At 37.6% G+C, this 21,402-nt stretch overlaps 1 protein-coding gene across 4 annotated transcripts in view; it reads left to right on the plus strand.

Annotated features, from left to right (window-relative positions):
- LOC131151002 (probable LRR receptor-like serine/threonine-protein kinase At1g53440) overlaps positions 1-21,402 on the plus strand; it is a 68,426-nt gene that overhangs the window by 28,974 nt on the left and 18,050 nt on the right. The window contains exons 18-24 of one of the 4 annotated variants that reach the window (XM_058102155.1): positions 1,951-2,149; positions 2,230-2,361; positions 3,021-3,142; positions 3,365-3,575; positions 3,714-3,951; positions 10,010-10,160; positions 10,691-11,189. In XM_058102155.1, coding sequence (XP_057958138.1) covers positions 1,951-2,149; positions 2,230-2,361; positions 3,021-3,142; positions 3,365-3,575; positions 3,714-3,951; positions 10,010-10,160; positions 10,691-10,783 — 1,146 coding nt within the window. In that variant the 3' untranslated portion in view covers positions 10,784-11,189. Of the gene's footprint in view, positions 1-1,950; positions 2,150-2,229; positions 2,362-3,020; positions 3,143-3,364; positions 3,576-3,713; positions 3,952-10,009; positions 10,161-10,690; positions 11,190-21,402 lie in introns of those variants that run through there. The other 3 variants (XM_058102163.1, XM_058102169.1, XM_058102175.1) reach the window with 3 other exon arrangements.

Below are 21,402 nucleotides of genomic sequence, written 5' to 3' on the forward strand. Positions count from 1 at the left end.
GTAACAAAATGTGGTTTTTAAAGGTGACAGATGATTACCTCGGTGAGCCAGGGAACCAGAGGAAGATTGACCCGATGTTTGCATTGATGAAATCATCTTATATAATGATCCAACTGTTCAGGACTGAATGCACTGCTAGACGGGGTATTGTTGTTCTCTCCTTGTGATCTTTCAGTTGATCTGTCAGTGCTGGCCTGGAACCCACGATTTTTTTGGTATTATCTCGGTTTCCAATCTGCCGGTTCTCCATGGATCTCCCAGCAGGTATTTTTTGAATGACTTGTTTTTCGGCATTGTTCGCACCATATTTTTCCTCTTTGCGGTCGTTGACTAGGTCCCCTTGGGCCTTTTAATACAAGAGCTGAGGCATCTGGCACAGTGTGTAGCCCATCTAATTTTTGGGCGGATATACGTACAGGAGGGTCCAGCCCAGCCGATTCAATTTGAGGCCGCAGCATCACCCGCCTCCTGTTCTCTTCCCTCCTGACTTCTGCGAAGACTTCTCGGGTTGAAGGGAGAGGTCGCCGGCCAAGGATTCGTCCCCTCACGTCGTCGAGCTCTCGATTCAGGCCGGCAAGAAACTTGAAGACCCTCTCTTTTTCGAGCCTCCTTCGGTACTGCGTGCTGTCGCCGGAGCACTCCCACTCCTCGTCGATGCTCAGATCGAGCTCCTTCCAGAGATGAGTCATCTCCATGAAATATTTGGTAACACCTCTCTCACCTTGCCTCATCTGCCACAATCGAGTCTTGATGTCGAAGATTTGTGAGTAGCTTTTGACATCGGAGTACGTCTCACGTACGGCTTCCCAGACTTCCTTCGCCATCGGCGAGAACAAGTAAATTTTTCCGATTGATGGTTGCATCGAGTTGACGAGCCAAGCCGTGACCATGGAGTTTTCGGACCTCCATCTTTGCAAGGCTACAGCGTCGGAAGGGTCTGGTTTCCTCCGCTCACCGGTAAGATAACCAAACTTCCCTTTTCCCTCAATCACCAGTTTCATGGACTGAGCCCATTCACGAAAATTTTTTCTATTTAGTTTTTCCAATGAGAGTGGAAAGACTGTGTTATCTAGTCCATTCGTACCCCCACCGGATGTAACCTCTGAGTCACCGGTGATGTTTGCAGAGGAGGTAGAACCTCTGCTGTTAGCCATCATTTAGCTAGGTCTAAGAAACCCTAGCTTTGATACCATGAAAGAAGAAACGAATGAAAAATATTTTCATTATTTTGTTGATATGTACAATCCAATATATAATACGATTACCTATTCTAAACAAGGAAATAATTTCCTATTGAATAATATCAAATCCCCCATAATTACCTACTTTCCTAATTTGTATTTTATTTACAAAGATATTCGGGATTGATATTTTAACAGTCACTTAAAGAAAAAAGAACTTTAGGACCTGTTCAGTTCTAGAATACAGGTTTTATTTTCTATTTTCAGGTTTCCAAATAATTGCAAAACTGCCACCTTATTTTTCTAGTTTTCTAACATTTGTGTAGGAAAGTTAAAAAACATATTTCTGTTGTTTTCCAAGTTTGCCACATAAGGAATACCATGAGAATGTAATGCAAATCATGCAATGCCTATTCCTGATAATCAAAAGTTTGTATTATTACACCCAATATTGAATAGGAAAGAATTGGCATTCCCATTGCAAAATTTGGGAATAGTCATTCCTTGTCCTTTTCTTGTTATGGAGTAAAAAAAAAAATTATAAAATTGCATTATTTGCTTTATGGTAATAACAGATTTTATTGTATAAATTATCAAATTCTTATATTACAACTATTCTATTCTTAAGAATAGATGAACTAAACGCAAAATGTGTCATTTTTATAATTCTTGAGAAATCTGGAAATAGAATATGTAGACAGTTTTTTACAATTAAACATTGCTCTTATCTTTTAAATCAAGTTTGTAAATTGTTATAACCATTTCACAGGGAAAGCAAGTTCTGAAGGACTTTAATATCATGAAAAACGCAACAGGTGCTGGTAAGGGCATCGTTAAGGATTTTAACCCTGTTATTGTCAATGGTAGCACTCTGGAGATCCACTTATACTGGTCAGGAAAGGGGACAAATGCCATACCTGACAGAGGTGTATATGGACCTCTTATATCTGCCATCACAGTGACACCAAGTGAGTTGAACTCATATTTACGGCTTACCTCTATTCTTTAAGCTTTCCTCTCTTTATGGTATATATCTCCCTTCTTGTAGATTTTGATGTCAGTACAGGCTTATCCGTTGGGGCTATTGTCGGCATTATAGTTGCTTCATGTGTGGTGGTGGTGGCATTAATTTTGGCAATCTGGATATGTTATTTAAGAGGAAAAGACCTTGAAGATAAAGGTGAGTTTAATAGTTTGTGACTTCTGTATATGGCATAGCTTCTGTGACTCTTTGATTACTAATTTATGCAAGCTTGGGAAATTAGTTGGAATCCTTATATTTACGGTTTTTTAGGGCTACATTTGCAGAACTCCACTTGTATGTGCTTACTTACAAAATAGGAAGGGAGGAACCACTAAGATGATATGGTCATTTCTTGGGCAGATTTAACATTTAAGACATATTTCTTTCCATGATTCAAATCTGTCAAAGCAAGTGCCCTTTTAAAGATTTGTATTAATAGTTAATACAAATTTATTTCGGGGTATGCTCAAAGAATGAAGAATGAGTTAACTTGGCACATAGAAAGTTTGAAGTTTTCAGAAAATAAGCACTGCAATATTAAGGGATTCTGCTGTGTATGATTAAAGAATGTCCATCTTCCAAGTTCCATATTCTTTTACAATTTTTCCATGCAAATTGTCAGTGGTCATTACCCATAAAATAAGCCTGTTCATGAATGTGGAAGACAAGGATTATCCAACACATTATTACATATATACATTAACGGGTTTCATTTGGTTTGAAAGTGTTAAATATCAAAATGAGAAGGAAAAAAATGTACAATCTTTTTTAGTCTGGAGTGTATGAAAATTTGCCTAACTTTGTCCTTGCTACAGAACTACGACGAGGGCTAGAGCTGCAAACAGGTTATTTCACTTTAAGACAGATCAAGGCTGCTACTGGTAACTTTGACCCCTCAAATAAAATAGGTGAAGGTGGATTTGGGCCTGTATATATGGTAATTAATTTAGAGTGATTATTGTTATTTTATTATGTTGTTGTTGTTGTTGTCAAGGTTTTGTTAAGCATGGTTGTCAATGGGACAAGGCATTGTGGAAATTTATCTGGTTCAATCATGGTTGTCATTTATCTGTTCTTTTTTTCATTTTTTGATGGAAAACTTATCTGGATCAATGTTGGCAAAAAAGACATCTCATTCCAAAGCTTACCTTAATTGTAGGGCGTCTTGTCAGATGACAGGGTCATTGCAGTTAAGCAACTCTCCTCCAAATCGAAGCAAGGTAACCGTGAATTTGTCAATGAGATAGGCATGATTTCTGCCTTGCAACACCCAAATCTTGTGAGGCTTTACGGCTGTTGTATAGACGGAAATCAATTGTTGCTCATATATGAATACATGGAAAACAACAGTCTTGCCCGTGCGCTTTTCGGTACATGCGTTTTGAATCCTTTTTTCTTTTCAAAAATTTTGAGATAAGTGTTGTCATTATATTTTTTCAGTATAAAAAGAGAATTAGTGTTGCATCTCTCTCTCTCTCTCTCTCTCTCTCTCACACATGCATATTTAGGTTGCGAGGTAGAGCGGCTTAACTTGGACTGGACTATAAGAAAGAAAATTTGCTTGGGGATAGCAAAGGGATTAGCATATCTTCATGAGGAATCAAGGTTAAAAATTGTTCATAGAGACATAAAGGCAACCAATGTTCTGCTTGATAAGGATCTAAATGCTAAGATATCCGACTTTGGTTTAGCTAAGCTTGATGAAGAGGAGAACACACATATCAGCACACGAATTGCTGGAACAATGTGAGTACACCCATTTGCATTCTTGTCTATATGCCTCTTTATATTATATTTTTCTGTTTTTGTCTGACATTTACACATATTGCTAGGAAAACAACACTCAATTTAGTTACCAGATGGCTCAAAATTTTGGAAAAGCCACTGTTGATTGTCATATTTTTATATGAAAAGTTGGAAACTCTTCTTGCATGCCTCTTTATTTGATGGGTTGTGTTCATTTTTTCCTGTCTTATTCTTTTTAAACAATGGTAGATAAACTTGAATCCTGCTGTTCATTTCATTCTCCTAGAATCATCATCTATGAAACAATTTATTTGTTAATTATATATGTTGCCTAGTGGTTACGGCCTTGATTTTTTCTTTTGGAGTGTGTAAGAAGTCTTGATTCTTATGATCTGAGTCAAACCCTTTTCTGTCATTGACAACTGGTGCAAAATATCAGTTCTTCCTTATTCTTAATGCTCTTTATGCAGTTCTTTCTGATCATTTGGTAGATATTTTGTATGGTTGAATCAGCACCTGAATTTCCTAGCTTTCTCCATGGGAGCCCATAACTCATGAGCAAACAAGAGCCAAGCAGAATATGAATTATCATAAGTTTTTTTAATAAACTTGAATCCTTTCTAGAATGTGTTTGTTGGAAGAAGCATCATGCTGATAATGGCCTCCTTGGATTCAAGTGCGAGTGCATCATCTATATCCTTAGCATCAACATAATCAGTCACTGCCTCATCCACTCCATTATCTGAATGTAATGGGGTTTAAATTCTTTTAGGTAATCTTCTGCTAAAATTCACTTCATGCTGTCCCAATTCAGATCTAATCAGGTTCCACTGTAATCAAGTAAATCCCCATGGACAACCAGGGCTAGCTCGGCAGTAAGTTCTCTTACTGGCGGCAGCATGGACTCGTGTTATTGAACACCATCCTCCCCTCTTCCCTCTATAAAAATAAAAAATAAATGTCATTGACAGTAAATAGACAGGGCCATTTATTTTCACCGGTTTGCATTTTAGTCAAATGTAGAAAGTAGAAAGTAGAAAGTAGAAAGAGAAGCATATGAGTGGATCATGGCATTTGAAATGTATGTGATGTGGAACAGTGGAAGGTTAAATCTTTGAGAATTCCTTGACCCAGTTCTTTTATAATATTCCTCAGAAGATGATCTGATTAAAAAAAATTTTCAGACTGAATACACCTATCATTAATGCAGAAACAGCTTCAGGAAATGTCTGAGTTTGAATCTCTTACCAGTGCTCCTGGGCTCTCTCTCTCTCTCTCTCACTCTCACGAAATGACTTTCCCTCCCTCTCTCGTGAATCTCCCTAGGGTCTTGAAGGTAGCCAGTGCTGCTTCGATGACCAGAGGAGTTGCCGCAGCAGAGATGGACCAGAAGAAGTGATTCGTTAGAGGACGATATTTTTTTTTTCTTTGATTCTTTGGCTCTGGTTCTTCCCATTTGGTACAGCAATAAGCTCTTTAGAATGTAGTGGAAACTTACTGCGTGCAAGACTTCAAGTTCATAGCTTCATATTTGCAATAGCCCTAGCAAGGTTAAGCTTCTTCAAAGGTCATCTTCAGGGCTTAGAGTGGGAAGGTCAGGGATGTCTTGATTTCTATGTCTCATTCTCTCTTCTCTTCTCTTGCGAAACAAAGGTCATCTTCAGGGCTCAAAGCGGGAAGGTCATGGATGTCTCAATTTCTCTTTCTCATTCTCTCTCTTGCTTTCTTGCGAAACATTCTGCATATGCTGCTATGAACCTTACTGCTGTAGGGAATGTTGAATTGAACACTATAGATCGAAGGAAAATCCTTCGATCTGTGCTTGGACAAGGGCAAGGGGGTTTTAATACAAGGTCGGCATGGGATGCTATCAGAGTTAGAGCTCCAAAGTTTGATTGGGTAAAGTGGTTTGGAACAAATGGTTACCGAAGAAAATTGCTATCTGTATGTGGAAGATTGCTTTTGAGTGCTTAAGTGTTGATTAAAAGGCGAGAAGGGTGGGGGTATCACTTGCTGCGGCATGTGATTGTTGTGAGATGAGGCAATTAGAAGATGTGGAGCATGTTTTGAATAAGGGAGATCTTGCTGTTGATGTATGGAGGAAGATTTTGGTGGAGGTAGGTGTACCTTTCCTTAGGCACCAAAACTGGAAAGAAAGAGTCCAAATATGGTTTAATAGGGCTTCCCAATACTCTCAATTGGGAACATTGATGGGTTTGATTCTTTGTTTAATAGTTTGGAGGTTATGGAGAAGGAGATGTGTGGCTAGAATGGAGGAGAAATTGGAGAGTAGTACGGATGTGTGGCTGTCCATTAAGAATTGGGTGGGGGTTTTGAGTAAGAACATGACAGTTATGGCTCATTTAAATGATGCTGATATTTGGATATTGCAAAATCTGAAAGTGCAGATTGTGAATAAAAAGAATAAAGTTATGCAAGGTGTGAGATGGCTAAAACCAAGGCAAGGGAAGTTGAATCTAAATTTGGATATGAGCAGCTTCGGGAACCTAGGGCCGGCGTGTGGTGGTGGCATCCTTAGAGACTGTACAAGTTATTTTATTTTTGGTTTTTCAAAATATTTTGGTTCTTGTTTTAATAATGAAGCTAAATTGAGAGCAGTGATGGAATGAATAAAGCTTTGCAAACAATTGGGCCATACCAGCATTGACATTGAATGTGATTCGAATATTGTAGTAAATTGGATAAAATTTAGTAAATGCTCTTTATGGTATTTGTGGGATTTTTGGGAGCAACTTATTGGTTTATTGGAGGGAGTAGATTTTTCTATAAATCATTTATATAAAGAAGGGAATAAAGTGGCATATGCTTTGGCTCGACAAGGTACCATGAGGAGGAATTGTTTGTTTACAAATATTAGTCAACTTCCTAGAGTTATCAAAGGTTTGTATAGATTGGATAAGATGGGTACGGCTTATATGAGGTATGTTTAGTTGGTTTCCTTTGGTATTGGTATATGTTTGTTTTCTTCTTTTGTTTGGTTTGATGCATGGGGTGTTTTATTGATTATAATGTAAGCCCCAAGTGTTCTTTTGTTTCTACAGTATTCCTTTGTCATAAGTAAGGGTTATTAATAAACTTGGGACGGGGCCGCTATGTGGGTGGTTTCTAGCTCTTTCCCAAAAAAAAAAAAAAAAAAATGAGAAGGGCAGGAGGGTTTTGTATTTACTCGTGGTTGAGAATAATGTTTGTCTGAAACAGGTGGGTTAAGTTTTTGCAAGAGGCTGCATCCTGGTTTGCTGATGGATTGTTGGTTTTCAGTTTTTCGATGTATGCATAAGGGTATCACACAGTATTGGATGTCTATTAGGTGGGCGAAGGTGAGGAAGTTTTTGGAGTTAGGGTTGGGGTGGAAAAAAGGTAGAATTTTCAGTATTTATTCCTGGCCTCTCAAAGGTCAAGGGCGGCGTCACTTTGCAAGCAATTTCAGCGAGTTGGCTAAGGAATTTCACAATGATTTTGGAGGTGTAGCTGCAGATGGTTCTTCTTGTCCTAGATCATGGAGTCAGGTCCTGCAGGAAGGCCAGAAAAGGAAAGGTGCAGAAGTTAAGATCTATCTAAAAATCAGGATAGGGAGGTCAGAAGAGAAGAGCAGTGCTGTAGCTGTGGAGGTACAATACAAGAGGAAGGATTAGGGGTTCTCAAAGACCAGTTTCAGTGCTAACCAACCAGAATCAATTGACCAGAATGCGAAGGAAGCTGGAATTCCCGGAGAAGCTGCGTGTCTCTCTGAGGCAGCTGGGGTTGTTTTTGGGGAGGAGATTGTGAATAGGAGTGGGCTGGGTTGTCTTTTTTTTTTTTTTTCTTTTGTTGGACCTGGCCCAAATAATTGAAAAAGGAGGTACGTCTCTCTTGTCTATACTGGGTCAATTTCTCTAGCAGGCCCAGTGTTTAGGTAAGTCTGATGTGGGCAGTAATATGGAGATTAAGGGAGGATTACATCTTTTGGGTTCCATGCTGAAGGAACAAGGTGATTCAGGTACTCCCTTGTTGGATCCCAGTAATGGGCAGACCCAAAATACTGTTCCTAGTGTTTAGGAGTTGATAAGTGGGAAGGACTTTTTACCTTTTGAGAATGGACTTCTTTCACAGGCTTCAGATCTCCAAGATATGAATCAAAATGATCAAGCTTTGGAACAAAATTAGAATACGAGGAGGTTAGTTTCGAAACAAGATTGTGTGATGTATTAGAATACGAGGAGGTTAGTTTCGAAACAAGATTGTGTGATGTTAAAGATGAGACTAGTGTTAAAGAGGGATCAACATGTGTGGTGGAAAGGAGTAAAAAATTAGATGCTGTCTTGGGGGGGAATTCTGATGTTTTTGTCCAAATTCTAACAGGTTTGAGAGCAACAAGGTTTATGCTCATCTGAAGACAGTTCGTATGGGTGTGGAGATGAGGAAGGTGTTTGATGATAAGAGAGAAAAATCTAGTGAGTCAATGCCAAAGGTTTTAAGGAGAGATTCTAAAGGAGAATTTATCAAAGTGGAAGACTCTCATGCAAAGAAGGAAATTGGTGGTAGCAATGGAGCAAGTAGAGGAAAGGAGATAAAGAAATGGGAGGATTTTTCAGATTCAGAGAGTGACGATATTAGTGAGTTCAACTGTGGTGGGGAATTGTTGTTGGATGAGATTCGAGAAAAATATGGTTTAAGTTTCTGATTTTGATGAACTAGGGATCTATCTTATGTTGATCCTTTCTGGCTGGAAGGTCTAGAGGGAGTATCTATTTTTGAAAATGATGGACTGGTTAATAATTTACAGCGTAGGGATGGAATTTTGCCTACACCAGTGAAGAGATTCCTAAGAACGAGGTAGCAGCTCGAGATTTTTGAATAAAATGGATTTAAATTTGACTGATTTAAGAGGAAATGAAGTGCGATTGGATGGTGGCAAAAGTCAAAAGATGAAGGGTCAAAGAGAGTTAATGAATTTAAAGAGCTTGATAAATTATGATGGAAATGTTTGAAAAGGGGTTTCTTTGGTTAATTTAGTCGTTTATTTTGTCATCTTGGGTGTTTTGCTTTTTTTTTTTTCTTTTCTTTTTTCTTTGATGGTTTTTTGCTGTTGTTTGGCGGACTCCTTGTCCCAGCACGTTGTACCTTCGCTTCTTTTTATCTAACATAGCTTCTTTTATTATCTATAATAATAATAATTTTGAGGTACTAATTTTGGAGAGGATGCACCTCATTTGAGAAGAGAAAATTATGTATATATGTGGAGAACTATGTTTGTGTGAACTGTTTGGCTTGTGCAAGGTTTGCTAGGATTGGTGTTTTCTTCCCTGAATTATTCTCTTTTTTATTAAGAGTAGATTCGGTGCTCTACTGTAAATCATATGCAGTTCACACACTTTTAGTTATTAAAATATTTTGGACATTAGAGAACGCCAACTATACGACCAAGATCATGCATCTTCAACCAGCATTGATGCATTTCCTTGGTATTATTTTCCATTAAAAAAGAAAAGACTGAGATCTCCATTTTTTGCTCGCACAGATGGATGAGTGGTATAGCTCTGAAAGATTCAGTATGGAATTAACGTGTCCATGGTAAGATAAGGGTAACACGAGTAAGAGATCCGAGAATGCAGCTAAGATCATTTAGACACTTGCAATATAGACCAAATGGTGCTGTAGTGGGGAGGGATGATCTAGTGGTTGCTAAGAGGCTGACAAAAGGGGAGGAACAGACCTGAAATAACTTAAACTGAGATAGAAATGATTTGGTTGCAGTCTTTAAATTTTTGAAGATAATGCCCTGGCTCTTACAGAATGATGGAAAAAGATTCATACAACCAATTCCATTAGTGGAACTTAAGGCTTGATTTTGTTGTCCAAGAATCAGATGGCATTTGGATGACATTGTTATTTTTAGTACAACCCATTTTATTTTAGAAGTTACTGCTTTTGGAAAAAATACTTGATTAGAAAATCAGTTAGGGAAATCAATGCGCACAAGTACTGCTGAAGTAATGATGTGGATGGAATAACTTCATGAGACTTACTATTATTCTGGTCCTATCCAATTCTTTTTCAGAGGTTACATGGCTCCTGAATATGCAATGAGGGGTTACTTGACAGATAAAGCCGACGTTTACAGTTTTGGAGTTGTTGCACTAGAAATTGTCAGTGGTAAAAGTAATACAAATTACAGACCAAAGGAGGACTTCGTATATCTTCTTGATTGGGTAATGTATTCTTTATCTTTTTGTTTACATTTTGTTCTTCTATTCTATCTCTGGTTCCCAAAAGTGTCTACACATTTCCTTGTATTTTCTTCTTACGTGAGAAATAAAGTATATGGGAAACACATGGACTGGACATTATTCTCTTGTATTTTCATATTTTCTTGAAATTTTGTAAAGTATCTATGGATGTGATGTAGGTACATTGTATTGGTTCAAGTGAAGTGAAAGAAACAGAAAAAGACACCATTTTGGTTGTAGTTTCATACATGTTTTATCTTTCTCAGTTCAATGATGGTGGTTGTGTGAGGAATTCCCAATTGATATATTTTGATTGTACAAATCCATATCTTTTACAGTGAATTGTCATGGAAAGAAAATTTGACTTTACGACTAATGACCTTAGAAAAAACATGAAACGTACTAAAGTTTGTAAATGCATAATTATTTCAAATTCTAACATTAGTCCTTTGCATGCTTGGTAAGTTTGAGATTATTAATGTCATCTCTTGTTTTCTTTATGGAATCAAAAGGCCTATGTCCTACAAGAGCAGGGTAACCTTCTGGAGCTGTACCAAAAGTCTCGGCTCAAATATGCCAGAACAGAGGGGGCAATGCGGATGTGATTTGGCTCTTTTATGCACAAACATCTCTACCCTAAGACCAGCCAATGTCTTCTGTAGTGAGGAGCTGGAGGGACAAATTCCAGTGCAAGCACCGATAATCAGTGGCATGAAAAGGACATGAGGTTCAAGGCCTTTGGAAAGCCAGGACGGACAACTAAACAGATTTCTCAACATTCCCCAGACAGACAAGTGCAGAGATGGGCAGGTCGATGGATGGCCCATGGGTTGATTACTCCATCTCTGCACCAAGTAATGAGGATAATCATTCTCATCGAGCTTCAACCGTCTTCCAGATCTACGACATAAGTTAAATTGATGATGAAAATCAAAGGGTATACAATTTGAATGAATTCTTTTTTCAAAGGGTAGATTCTTACAGCTAACCTCTCTGATATTAATAATGAGGGGTTAAGGGAAAAGTGCTCTATTACTTTTCCTGTTTTAATTTTGTCGCAGTTTTGACCGAAATCTCCAGATACGAGTTGAAAATTCAATGGACTGTCATCCAAAAATTCATAGAACATTAAATCTACACGATGGCAATTATATGCAACATGTCGATTCTAGTAACTGGTAAGGACAATAAATTGAAATATCGCTGAGATAAGCCAGGATGTAGAATCAGATCGTAAGACTTTTATTGGTTGTGACGATGGGATTTTCAGTTGTACCATTGGCACATCCATATGGGAACTAAAAAAATAGCGGTTGGCCACGTCATTCATTCCCTCCTATTAGTTCATCTTAACGTTAATTTCTTGGTCCAGTCCTTGCTTCGTAAAACCTGTGCTAAAGTTGGGCTTAGCAAATTCAGTTAATGGACAGTGGTAAAATCCAAAGACAATGCGTGTGTCGATAAACTGTTAACTTTTGCTTCCAGTTCAGAATTTGCAAGCTTCGTTTAATGGGCGATGCAAAATCATGAAGGCATCAATATGGTGAGTACTTGATGCAGGATTCATTTTTTTTTTTTTTTTTGCTGAAAATTTCTTGACGGCAATGAAAAGCAAACAATTATGGGCATTTGATGGAAGGTCAGCCTGATCCAAATTCCCCCATTCTTATGATGAATGGAGCTTGGCTGGGCAATGAAAGATCAGAAACAGTTCGTCTGTTGAGGTCTTTCCGGGAAAATGAGGGGCGGAAGGAATTGTAATCCCGAAACGTTTTGGCTCAAAAAGGAGGATGATGCGAAAGGAAATGATATATTTACTGGACTTAATGCCGAGTAGCCTTTTGGTAAACTCATTAAGCCATCCTTAGCAAATATTCAGATTTGATTGCTATCATGTTTGGTCTTCCTTCATTGAGAGTTGACAATATGAGGGGTGTGTGGAACCAGTTCTGGTTGAGGTGATGAATTGTTTAGACCGTTTTCAATGCGATTTTCTCGTGACAATTCTCTGTAGTGTTCATACACTCAAGTTTAAGGTTTGAACTTCATCCTAGCTAAAGCTCGTTGGGACCTTGGTACCCGTATCCATCCGCCAAAAATTAGCTGGGCACTGCTGGACCCTCATGGGCCAACTGTCTCGGCTCTTCGTTATCAAAAGGCCAGGGGGACTTATCACAAATCCACAAAAGTACATATGGTGCGAACATAATTTGCCGAAAAACAAGGTACCGTTTAAAATACTACTGGGATTTCATAGAAAACCAGCAAATGGGAACCGAGACATACCAAAAAATCGTGGGTACCAGGCCAACCACTGACGATCAACTGAAAGATTACAAGGAGAGAACAACATACCTCTCCAGGGCCTTCAGTCCTGAAGAGTTGGATCACAGCCTATATAAGATGATTTCAATCATGCAACATCGGGTCATTCCTTCCTTAGGGGGGTTCCCTGGCTCACCAACGTAATTATTTGTCAGCTTTAAATACTACATCCTGTTACAAATCTCCATGGATAATTGATTCGGGTGCATCCGATCATATGACCGGGTCTTATCAATATTTTTCATCCTACTCACCATATGCCGGGAATTTGAGGGTAAAAATTGCATATGGCTCTCTTTCACGAGTTGTTGGAAAAGGAAGTATTCGCATATCTGATTCTTTAACTTTACAATCGGTCCTACATGCCCCCAAGTTATCTTGCAATTTTTTGTCCATCAATCAGTTAACAAAAGACTCGAATTGTTCTGCTAAATTTCTTTCCTCTCATTGTATTTTTCAGGACCTATCGTCGGGGAAGACGATTGGCACTGCTAAAGCGTATAAGGGACTCTACTTCTTTGAGGAGGCAAGTTTGAGTGAACTATGTAATACTGCAATTTGTGATTCCGCATCTACTTCTAGAAATAGTGAACTTTTGTTATGGCAATCACCGATGGGTCATCCCAATTTTCAATATTTAAAATGTTTGTTTCTTTCTATTTGTTCAAATAAAATGGCTTCTGAGTTTCAATGTGAAGTATGTGAGCTTGCTAAACATCGTCGTAGTTCTTTTCCATCATCCATATACAAACCATCTCGCCCATTTACTATGTTTCACAATGATGTATGGGGTCCCACCAACACAAAATGTTTGTTACCTTTATCGATGATCATACTCGTCTTTGTTGGGTATACTTACTGAAAGACAAAATTGAAGTCCGCTCCATTTTCATCGATTTTCATACCATGATTCATACACAGTTCCAAACTCATATTCAGATTTTACGTACTGATAATGGTACGGAATATTTTAATACCATCCTGAGAACTTATCCTCAAGATAATGGGATTGTTCATCAAAGCTCTTGTGTGGATACCCCTCAACAAAATTGGGTTGCTGAACGAAAAAATAGACATATACTTGAAGTAGCCCGGGCATTAATGTTTACTACCAACATGAAACATTATTTTTGGGGCGATGCCATCTTAACAGCCACACATCTCATTAATCGAATGCCAAGTCAAGCACTTTCATTTGTCACCCCTCTTCAAAAATTCCAGGAACACTTTCCTACATCTCGACTCCCTTCCAGTCTCCCACTGAAAATCTTTGGTTGTACTGCTTTTGTTCATGTCCATGCACACCATCGCGATAAATTGGATCCTCGTGCCATTAAATATGTCTTCCATGGTTATTCACCTGCCCAGAAAGACTACAAATGCTATGATTCGGTGTCAAAACGACTGTTCGTTAGTCTTGATGTCACTTTCTTTGAAATCACTCCTTATTTCCCAAAGCCCTCTTTTCAGGGGGAGAAATGGAGTGAAGATCGGTTCTTTGATCTCTTTACTACTGAATCTGCATTATTCTCTCCGGTTACCCCAGTTACTCCATTCCCTAGCCCATCTATCGAGCCTTCCATTGCATTACTTCCTGACTTGCCAAACACAACAGAACACTTACCCTTAGGGGGAGATGGAGGAGAGCAAAACAACGCAGACATACTGGTTTACTCAAGAAAGCCGAAAACAAAGGAGAGGGAGAATCTTATACCTGAGGCACCAAGAGCGTTGATGGCTCCGAATAACCATGAGCCCATGCCTAATCCCGATCTATTAATTGAGTCTTCCTCTGATAATCCTGCACCTAATGATATCAATTTACCTATTGCAATAAAAAAACAAACCAGGTCATGTACTCAATACCCTTAGTCGAAATACATGTCTTATAAAAGTTTGTCTATAGGATATCATGCGTTTATCTCTAACCTTGACAGGATGAAAATGCCAAAAAACATTTAGGAAGCTCTAGAAATACCGAAATGGAGAGAGGCAGTCATGGAGGAAATGTGAGCCCTAGAAAAAAATGGAACTTGGAAGTTGACAGATCTACCGAAAGGGAAGATGCCAGTGGGTTGTAAATGGGTCTTCACAGTGAAATATAAATCTGATGGAACAGTTGAAAGATATAAAGTTAGACTTGTTGCAAAAGGCTTTACATAGACTTATGGCATTGACTATACTGAAACATTTGCACCAGTGGAAAATTTAAATACAGTTCGGGTTCTCTTGTCCTTGGCAGCCAATTTAGATTGGCCACTACAACAACTTGATATTAAAAATGCTTTCTTAACTGGAGAATTAGAAGAGGAAGTATACATGACTATACCACTAGGATTCAGTAGAACAGGTGAAGAAAACAGAGTGTGTAAACTCAAGAAATCGTTATATGGCCTCAAACAATCTCCTAGAGCGTGGTTCGACAGATTCGCAAAGGTACTAAAGAATCAAGAGTATCGACAAGGGCAATCAGACCATACACTATTCTTCCAACAGTCTGAAGGAGGTAAAAGAACAATTCTAATAGTATATGTTGATGATATAATCCTTATTGGCGATGATACTGTAGAAATGGAGAGATTGAAGAAGGTTCTGACTACTGAATTTGAAGTTAAAGACTTGGGACAGATGCGGTATTTTTTGGGCATGGAAGTGGCAAGAACGAAAAAGGGAATTAGTGTCTCTCAGCGAAAGTATGTTACTGACCTCCTAGTTGAAACTGGCATGCTGGGATGCAAACCCAGCGAAACCCAGTGGAAATAGAAAAAAAGGTTGAAGATTGTGGAAAACCAGTAGAAAAGGAGAGGTATCAGAGATTGGTTGGCAAGCTGATCTACCTATCACATACTAGACCAGATATTGCATTTGCAGTCAGTGTAGTAAGTCAACACATGCATTCACCAAAAGAAGTTCACTTAGATGTTGTATACAAGATCCTTAGATATCTCAAGGGATCCCAGGGAAGAGGACTCTTTTTTGAGAAATGTGAAAGCAAGGAGGTAGAGATCTTTACAGATGCAGATTAGGCAGAATCAATTGAAGATAGAAGGTCCACCACAGGTTATTGTACATTCGTCTGGGGAAACCTCGTAACTTGGAGAAGCAAAAAATAGAATGTGGTGGCTCGTAGTAGTGCTGAAGCTGAATTCAGAGCAGTCGCTCAAGGAATATGTAAAGGATTATGGTTACGAAAACACTTGGAGGAATTACGGGTCCCGATGAACTTTCCTATCAAACTCTACATTGACAATAAGGTGGCTATCAGCATCTCTCTTAATCCAGTTCAACATGACAGGACTAAAAATGTGGAAGTGGACAGACACTTCATCAAAGAGAAAATTGAAGAAGGAATTTTATGTATGACTTATGTACCAACCAAGGAACAAATTGCAGATATTCTCACTAAAGGGTTGGGACGACAGAGCTTTGATGATCTTATTAGCAAGTTGGAGATAATTAATATTTATGATCCAACTTGAGGGGGAGTGTTAAAATCTCAATCCTGAGTATCAATGTAAATAATATACAAATTAGGGAAGTAGGTAAATATGGGGGATTTGATATTATTCAGTAAGGAAATTGTTTCCTTGTTTAGAATAGGTAATCGTATTATATATTGGGATGTACATATGAACAAAGTAATCAAGCATATATTCAATCGTTTCTTCTTTCATGCTGAATCAATTCTGCTTTCTTTGCATAAGTAACATCTATTAACCATTTCTATGCCCCTTTTTTGAAGTCAAGGAAAGAAATTCTTTCCCACACTACTTTCCAAGTGAAAAAACAACTTTTTTTTGGGGGGGGGGGGGGTGGAGGGGGAGGGAAGGCTGTGCTAGTGTCTTCCAAATTGCACTCTGTAGAGCTTGTTCTGCGCAGGTCCGGTTGACTTTTACAATGTCTTCATTTATATATTGTTGTATGACGTAGAATTGCACTTCTATCCTGATCCATTATTGTTGTATGATGTAGAATTGAAATTTGAAATCCTTCTCTGAAGTCAAATGGAAATGTATACACTGGTTAATGATTTGAACTGATTTCTACTTCTGTGAATATCTAATGTAAGAGCCACCAATAACAATGTCAAAGAACCTGTATTGGCTTAATCTTTTATTGGTGAGTTCCATAAAAACAAATTTATGTTTGTTTAATTGGGAAAGTTGCTTTGAGACTTGAAGTAGACAAGGCCTCATGGGACGTGGAGAAGTAGAAATTGTCAATTCACATGCATAATTTCAAGAGTAGGCTGACATCAGGTGAGTATCTTAGAGTTTCAATGTTTGAGAATTGTAAAATTCAAAAATGGGAGATTTGGTTTCTTGTGAACATCTAAATGTGATGCCCTATTTCTTGATTAAACTTCTAAGAAGTCAATGTTTGGTGGAATTTGTCCTTTTGTGGTCTATGGACTCTGATCATATGACTAATTGCATATATTGAGCATTTACTTGATATAGAGTGGAATTAATCTAAGATCTAATCTATACTCTGTTTTGCACACACATGTTTTGAATTGCTGTTGACAAGATTTAGCCAAGTAGCAGGAAAGGAATTTTTGGATATAAGAGTTTCATATTTTCCTCAATTTTTCTTTGCCCTAGATTTAGCAGGATGGTCTTTTAAGTTTTTCTTTTGAATGGTTGTTATTGTTGTATTATATTTTCTTGCCTTGTTCCCAATCTGTATTATTGGGCAATTTTGAAGTCTATAGGTTGAGATTTTAAGGTCACACTCATATATCTTTTATGGTTGATTTAATCTTGCGCGCACACAATTTAAAAATATTTTTATTGTACTAGTATGACAATTTTAAATAAGTTTGGCATCGCATAAAAAAGTTAAACAAATTAGTTTACTTCATAGCACAGATGTTAATTATACCGAGTATTTTATGAAATGATGTAACTTCAGTTAGTATAAGTGGCGATGGCTTAATTTGCTATAGGCGATGCTGTGATGCATTTTAAAAGATGGGTTTGTGATTAATTTTGTGTGAAATAGAATGGACAAACCTCCCTTTAATTCAAATTTATTTGCATATATCACCATTCATCATTTGTGAAGAAACTTCTATCCTAATCTTCATGTGAACTTTTTCTCCTTTCTTGTAGAGATTTAAGCTTTAATAGGCTGACTGGTCAAATTCCAGAGTCACTTGGGAAATTAAATCTTGATTACTTGTAAGTTATTAAAATTTTGTTTTCTGCATTTTTTATTGATTGATTGCTTTTTAAGCACAAGCAAGACTAAAAATTTTCTATGGATGTAGGTTGTTGACTAACAACTCCTTGACTGGCACACTACCAAGTTGGGTATTCAAGATAGGAAATCAGTTGTTAGTATTTTTCTGAAGTTTGGACCTCTTCTCATTCCTCATCGTATGCTTATGAAATCATAAGTCTTTAAGTTGTTATATCTTATATATAATTGGCTAACTGCCATGTTTCTTTGATTTCAATCTTAGTGTGTGGATGGGTTCAATTTCGCTCTTTAAAAATTTAGAGCTCTACCCTCTATTTTGCAGTGATTTGTCATACAATGATTTTACAGGGTCAATGCCATCAGGATGCTCTCAATCAGACTTGTAAGCTTCTTTATACTTATTCTCTTTGTTTCCATTTTATTTGTGTCGTGTCATCAAATAACTGTCTTATTTTTAATATATTTGTAGGAATTTAGTTTCCAGTCATTCATCTTCTAACAATGATTCGTAAGTTCTTCGCCTGATGAAGTTAATGCTTTAGTTGTTTCACTCATCCAAACAGCCACTTCATCATAAAAGAGTGACCAAACATAAATCTCATTTTGCAGAATTGCTTGGTGTTGGAAAAAGGGCCTACCTTGCTCTGGAAAACCCAAGTGTATGTACATATAGATGCCAGACTGCTTTCAAGAAATGTAACTACTTTAGTTAAGCTACCTGTTGGACCCAGTATGTGTTGTGTCGGACACCCCACTTGTACCAAACACCAATACTACAATTATTGCTATTGAATATATAAGAAATTAAAGCAATGCAGAAACTAATAATAAAACAGTAAAAATAACAAGACAAAAAATTTATGACTTTCGGTGTAAAATTACCTACGTCCTCGGGCGCCAATGATCAATTCACTACTTCTTGACAAAGTACAACTTTGCGGTGTGTTTTACAAATGAAGAGTTGAGCTTTTTATATAGCTTCAACCTCAAGTCCAAAAAACACTTCTCTCCAATGTGAGACAAATAATATAAAAAATTCAAAACAACCTTTTGTACTAATGTGGAACTATTCTACCAATGTGGGACAAAAAAACAACAAATCTCCACCTTGACAATAAATTCAACAAATTTTTCAGTCACCTACATTTTCTAGAGTTCCACATCATCGGCGCCTTCCAAAAATATTCAGACTTGCAGGATATTGATCAAGTCCAAACAATGTTTGAATTTGATTGTTGTCACAATCTTGGTCAATATATCTGCAGGATTTTCAGTTGCAGCAATCTTCTGAAGAAGTATCTTGGTTCTTTGCCAACTCTGCCATCACAGAACACAATAATGTGCTTCTGAACAACTCCCAAATTTTCAAGTAAACCCTGCAACCAAATAGCTTCCTTAACAGCCTCTGAAGCTGCCATGTACCCTGCTTCTGCTGTAGACAAGGCAATGGTAGACTGTAAGGTAGACCTCCAACTCACTGGACCATTAGCAAATGTAAAAACATATCCAGTAGTTGATCGACGTTTATTCAAATCACCTACAAAATCAGAATCCACATATTTAACAACACGTTGATCAATAGTATTATTTTTCTCAAATACTATATCAACATCAATCGTATTCATAATATATCTCAAAATCCATTTCACAGCTTGCCAATGTCCTTTACCCGAATCATGCATATACCTGCTCACCATACTAACAGCTTGTGAAATATCAGGTCTAGTACAAATCATTGCATACATCAGACTACCAAAAGCACTTGCATAAGGAACCTATGACATATACTTACGTTCTTTATCTGATTTAGAAGATAAAACCGCACTAAGTTTGAAATGAGGAGCAAGAGGAGTGCTTACTAGTTTTGACTTCTCAGACATGCCAAAAATCTGTACTACCTTTTCAAATATTGTTTCTGAGACAAACTAACTCTTCCTCTCATTCTGTCTCTGCGAATCTCCATGTCAAGTATCTTCTTTGTTTCACCAAGATCTTTCATCTCAAACTCTTGATTTAACTGACTTTTTAACTTGTTGATTTCTTCCATATTCTTTGAAGCTATTAACATATCATCAACATACAAGAGTAAATATATAAAAGATCCATTCTGTAGTCTGCGAAAATAAACACAATGATCATGTTTATTTCTGATGTACTTCTGACCCATCATAAACTGATGAAATCGTTTGTATCACTGTCTTGGAGAATGTTCTAAACCATACAACGATTTACCAAGTTTACATACCCAATTTTCTTTTCCAGCAACCTGAAATCCATCTGGCTGAGTCATATAGATTTCCTCTTCCAAATCACCATGTAAAAATGCAGTTTTTACATCGAGTTGAACTAGTTCAAGATCAAATTGTGCTACCAAAGCCAACAAAATTCGAATAGAAGAATGTTTAACAACTGGAGAACATACCTCCTTATAATCAATGCCTTCCTTCTGTGCATAGCCCTTAGCTACCAATCTAGCTTTGAAGTGAACTTTATTTGCATCTGCAAATCCTTCTTTCTTTAAATAAACTCGTTTGCAACGAATTGCTTTCTTATCCTTTGGCAGCTGGGCTAGCTCCCAAGTCTGATTCTGATGAAGAGACTACATTTCTTCATTCATCACTTTTTTCCACTTGTCTGATTTAGAGTTTCTTATTACTTCTTTAAAAATGCAAAAAACAACATCATCTACAGCTGGAAGTGCATAGGCCACCATATCAGTATACCGAGCAGGTTTTCGAATTTCTCATCTTGGCCTTTGAGAAACAATTGATTCTTGTTGCTGTGAAGATTCTCGAATTAAAATCTCCTCTTCTTGCACACTATTCCTGACCGTAACTGGAGAGTTACCTTGTGTTGTCTCATTTCTCACAGGGTTTCCCAAAATTGTCTTAACCTCCACTTGTTGTTGAGTACCACTAGTCTTCTCTTCAACTCATGACTCCTTGCATATTGTTTTCTTCATCATCGCAAGTTCATCAAAAGTTACATATCTACTTAAAATAATTTTTTTCGTCTCTAGACACCAAAGACGGTATCCTTTGACTCCTGCACTTATCCCCAAGAATATTGTTTTCTTGGCTCTTAGATCCAACTTAGATTCTTTAACATGATAATAAGTCATGGTACCAAATACATGTAAAGAATCATAATCACTAGCAGGCTTTCCAGACCATATCTCATATGGTGTTTTTCCCCCTATTGCAAATGATGGTAGATGATTGATGAGATGACACGCATATCTAATAGCCTCAGCCCAAAACCTTTTGTCTAACCCAACATTAGACAACATACATCGAACTTTCTCCAGCAAAGTCCGATTCATGCGCTCTGCCACGTCATTCTGCTGTGGTGTATTTCGAACTACGAAGTGTGGAGCAATACCATCATCCTGACATACCTTCATAAACGGGTCACTCGTGTATTCATCACCATTATCTGATCTGAGCCGTTTAATCTTTTTGCCAGTTTGAGTTTCAACTAATTTTTTCCACTTAAGGCAAATATCGCACACTTCATTTTTATGCTTCATAGAATACACCCAAACTCTTCTAGAAAAATCATCAACAAAAGTGACAAAATAATGCATACCACCCAATGAAGCCGTTTTTGTGGGCCCCCATACATTTGTATGGATATAGTCTAAAATACCTTCAGTTTGATGGATTGATGTGTCAAATTTCACTCTAGTTTGTTT

This window comes from Malania oleifera, chromosome 1, assembly GCF_029873635.1.
Source record: "Malania oleifera isolate guangnan ecotype guangnan chromosome 1, ASM2987363v1, whole genome shotgun sequence".
NCBI lineage: Eukaryota > Viridiplantae > Streptophyta > Magnoliopsida > Santalales > Ximeniaceae > Malania > Malania oleifera.